This window comes from Callorhinus ursinus, unplaced genomic scaffold, assembly GCF_003265705.2.
Source record: "Callorhinus ursinus isolate GAN/ISIS: 27379988/994484 unplaced genomic scaffold, GSC_fseal_2.0 scaffold4439, whole genome shotgun sequence".
Classification (NCBI taxonomy): Eukaryota; Metazoa; Chordata; class Mammalia; order Carnivora; family Otariidae; genus Callorhinus; species Callorhinus ursinus.
This window is the reverse complement of record NW_027401493.1, coordinates 1-3830: the sequence shown is the minus strand read 5'-3', so window position 1 is coordinate 3830 and position 3830 is coordinate 1. Positions and strand designations below refer to the sequence as shown.

General features: G+C 41.7%; 1 protein-coding gene across 1 annotated transcript; it reads left to right on the top strand.

The window, feature by feature from the left end:
* Positions 1-1879: 1879 nt before the first annotated feature.
* Positions 1880-3825, top strand: LOC112818122 (protocadherin gamma-A10-like; the record flags this gene model as incomplete). The annotated part of the gene is made up of 1 exon (XM_025865343.2): positions 1880-3825. A coding segment is annotated over exon 1 (1746 nt), but the record flags the coding sequence as incomplete, so codon positions are not given.
* Positions 3826-3830: the final 5 nt, after the last annotated feature.

Genomic DNA, 3830 nt, shown 5'->3' with positions numbered 1-3830 from the left:
CTCTATAATTCAGAAATAATGTCACTAAATTGGGGATATCTAGTCAAGTTCAGATTAGCAAAACAGGCAGTGGCTTCTTACCAAATACATTAATAGTTAATTATTCAAATCTGATAAGATTTAAGATGAATTTTCCATATCCTACTTATATATTTTGAGTTTAATAATATTAAGCTATGCATTAAGTATCAAAGCAAGTGCTTGTTTCAAAGACACATTTATTGTAAATAATATCCTGGGTACATTTAGGTATCTTTCTTTATCTTAATAGTTTAAAAAATTAAGCATTTGAGGGGAGCTGATGAGCAGATCCACAAGTCTCTGAAATGCTATGGGAAGTTGTAGATGTATGTATTTTCCTTGGATGATGAGTCAGAACTTGTTTTCCATTGCCGAGTTTTCTATGGTCCCCAGAACTTAATACTAACTACCCTAGAAGAATTTTTTCTCTTCTACTTTTGTTTTTTCTGGTTGTTTTCTTATATTTATCTTTTATTGGAGTTTAAATTGTCTCTTCCATAATCTTTTTTTCTTCTACATTGCAAGATAATGAATTTCCAAGGAAGCAAATGAGACATCATTGCCTTTTGCATGCACTCTCTGTCTCTGATTGTCTGATATAAAACCTTTGAAGACAAAACATAAAATCTTTGAAGAGTTCCATACTTGGGGGGTGTAGTGACATAAACAGTTCTGAACTTGTTCTCTGAATGAAAGATGTGAACCTAGGGGCGCCTGGGTGGCTCAGTCGGTTAAGCATCTGCCTTCAGCTCAGGTCAGGATCCCAGGGTCCTGGCTCTTCTCAGCGGGGAGTCTGCTAGTCTCCCTCTCCCACTGCCCCTCCCCCTACTCATACTGTCTCTCACTCACTCATTCACATTCTCTTTCTCAAATAAATAAGTAAAATCTTAAAAAAAAAAAAAAGGAAAGATGTGGACCTTTCAACTCCTCACCTTTGAGGAGAGAACTGCTGCTGGGTTGATAGGCACATACAATTGAAGATGTGTGAACCGCTTCACTTTAGGCTTCCATACAAAATGCCAAAAGAAGAGATTGTTTATGTTGGCATCAATGCTCTGAGGAAAACAGGTCATCTGAGTAAATATTTATTTTTTAAAAAAACATACATCATGAGTCTAACTTTGTCTTTAAAATTGTAGCTTGAAATTCTTATAGATATTTTTCTTCGCATTACAACACAGGCATGTTATGTTTCTTTTAGTTTGTGGTTACTTGTTCAATTCATTTAAATAGTCAAATTAACTTCTAATTATATATGCCTATAATAAACATTTTTTCAAAAAATTCACGAAGGCTCAATAAACTATTTTAGAAAGAAAAATATTTTGAAAACCTTTTCCACAATATTAATGCTAAACAAATTTAATTAATTGGTTGATTAGTTAAAGCTAAAATAAAAATTTTAAGTGAATTATAAGGGATATATCTCATATAGTCTCTAAATGAATGTCTACTAAACATAATGGGACCATTTCAGCCAAAATTTCAAATAAGATTGTAAGACTTTTCTGAATATAGCTAGAAGCTTATAAGAAATAGACTAGACATTACTTAACCTTTTAAAGTGGGTACGTTTCTACTGAGAAAATAAGTGTTACAGATGTATACTTGACCAGTTATTTTCATTTAATATTTTATAGTACTTTCATTCCATTTATCCTACTCAGTGAGAAACCTACAAATAGTAGTTGGCTTAAGGGATATCAGTTGAGAAACCAAAGAAGTATTGTAAAATAAAATAAAATATCCAACAAAAGTGTAGCGTTTGTTGTCCATTGCATACCCAGTGGGTGCAGTAACTTCTGAGGACTCTGAGCGCCGCTGTTCGCCTGCTAGGAGAGAAGCGCAGCCCGCGCTCAATCCGGATTCTCAGGGCTCTGACTACACAAAGCTCCTCAGTTCCTACGAACCGGCTGCAGAGCTGCAGCAAAACTCACTCCAGAATTTAAGGTGCCTAGGCTACCGAGGCTCTCTGAAGCCAGGGAAAGAAAAAGGAATCGGTCAAAACACACAACGTGCCCAGTGAGTACTTGGCAAGAATTCCTTGACTAGACAACAATGGCTGCTAAAACGAACCGCTCCAACCGCACCGCGCTGGTTCTGCTCTGTCTTGTTCTCGGTCTGTCATGGGAGGCTGAAGCCCGGCAGATCCGCTACTCCGTTCCTGAGGAGCTGGAGAAAGGCTCTTTCGTGGGCAACATTTCCAAGGATCTGGGGCTGGAGCCCCGGGAGCTGGCGGAGCGTGGAGTCCGCATCGTCTCCAGAGGTAGGACGCAGCTTTTCGCTCTGAACCCGCGAAGCGGCAGCTTGGTCACCTCGGGCAGGATAGACCGGGAGGAGCTCTGCGCTCAGAGCGCGCAGTGTCTGGTGAATTTTAACATTCTTGTGGAAGATAGGGTGAAACTTTTTGGGATCGAAATAGAAGTAACTGATATCAACGATAATGCCCCAAAATTCCAAGCAGAAAATGTAGATGTAAAAATTAATGAAAATGTCGCTCCGGGGATGCGATTTCCTCTCCTGGAAGCTGTTGATCCGGATGTGGGTGTGAACTCCCTCCAAAGCTACCAGCTTAGCTCCAATAAGCACTTCTCCTTAGCAGTTCAGAGTCATGCCTATGGAGTCAAATACCCAGAGCTGGTGCTGGAGCACGCCCTGGATCGGGAGGAAGAGGCAGTGCACCACCTTGTCCTCACTGCCATGGACGGGGGCAACCCTCTGCTATCTGGTACGGTTCTCATCAGTGTGACTGTCTTCGATGCAAATGACAACGCACCAGTCTTCACATTGCCAGAATATCATGTGAGTGTTCTGGAGAGCTTGCCTGTGGGCACACAGCTGCTGACAGTCACTGCCACAGACAGGGATGAAGGAGCCAATGGAGAAGTAACATATTCGTTCCGAAAATCACCTGACACGCAATTGTTGAAATTCCAACTAAACAAAAATACTGGGGAAATAAAACTATCAGCAAATCTAGATTATGAAGAAACAGATTTCTATGAATTAGAAATACAAGCAGAAGATGGAGGAGCATATCTTGCAATGGCAAAAGTATTGATTACAGTAGAAGATGTAAATGACAACAGTCCAGAGGTGGCCATCACATCTCTGTTTAGTCCCCTGATGGAAAACTCACCTCTGGGGACTGTTATAGCCCTTTTAAACGTGCATGATCCAGACTCTGGGCAGAATGGACAGGTCACCTGTTCCATATCAGAGACTCTACCATTTAAGTTAGAAAAATCCATCGACGGTTATTATAGACTGGTGACACACAGAACCCTTGACAGGGAACAGGTATCCTCTTACAATATTACAGTGATGGCCACAGATGGAGGAAATCCACCCCTATTAATGGAAACTCACTTCACCCTGCAAGTGGCAGATATTAATGATAACCCACCCACCTTTTCCCACATCTCCTACTTCACCTATATCCTGGAGAACAACCCTAGAGGTGCCTCCATCTTCTCAGTGACTGCACATGACCCGGACAGCCTCGAGAATGCTCAGGTTATTTACTCCCTAGCTGAAGACACTTTCCAAGAAGCACCTCTGTCCTCCTACATCTCCATAAACTCTGACACAGGAGTCCTGTATGCACTTCGATCCTTTGACTACGAACAGTTTCGTGATCTACAGATTCAGGTGATTGCCACTGACAGTGGGGACCCACCACTTAGCAGCAATGTGTCACTGAGTATATTCGTGCTGGACCAGAATGACAACACACCAGAGATCCTGTACCCTGCTCTCCCCACCGATGGTTCCACTGGCATGGAGCTGGCACCCCGCTCCGCAGAGCC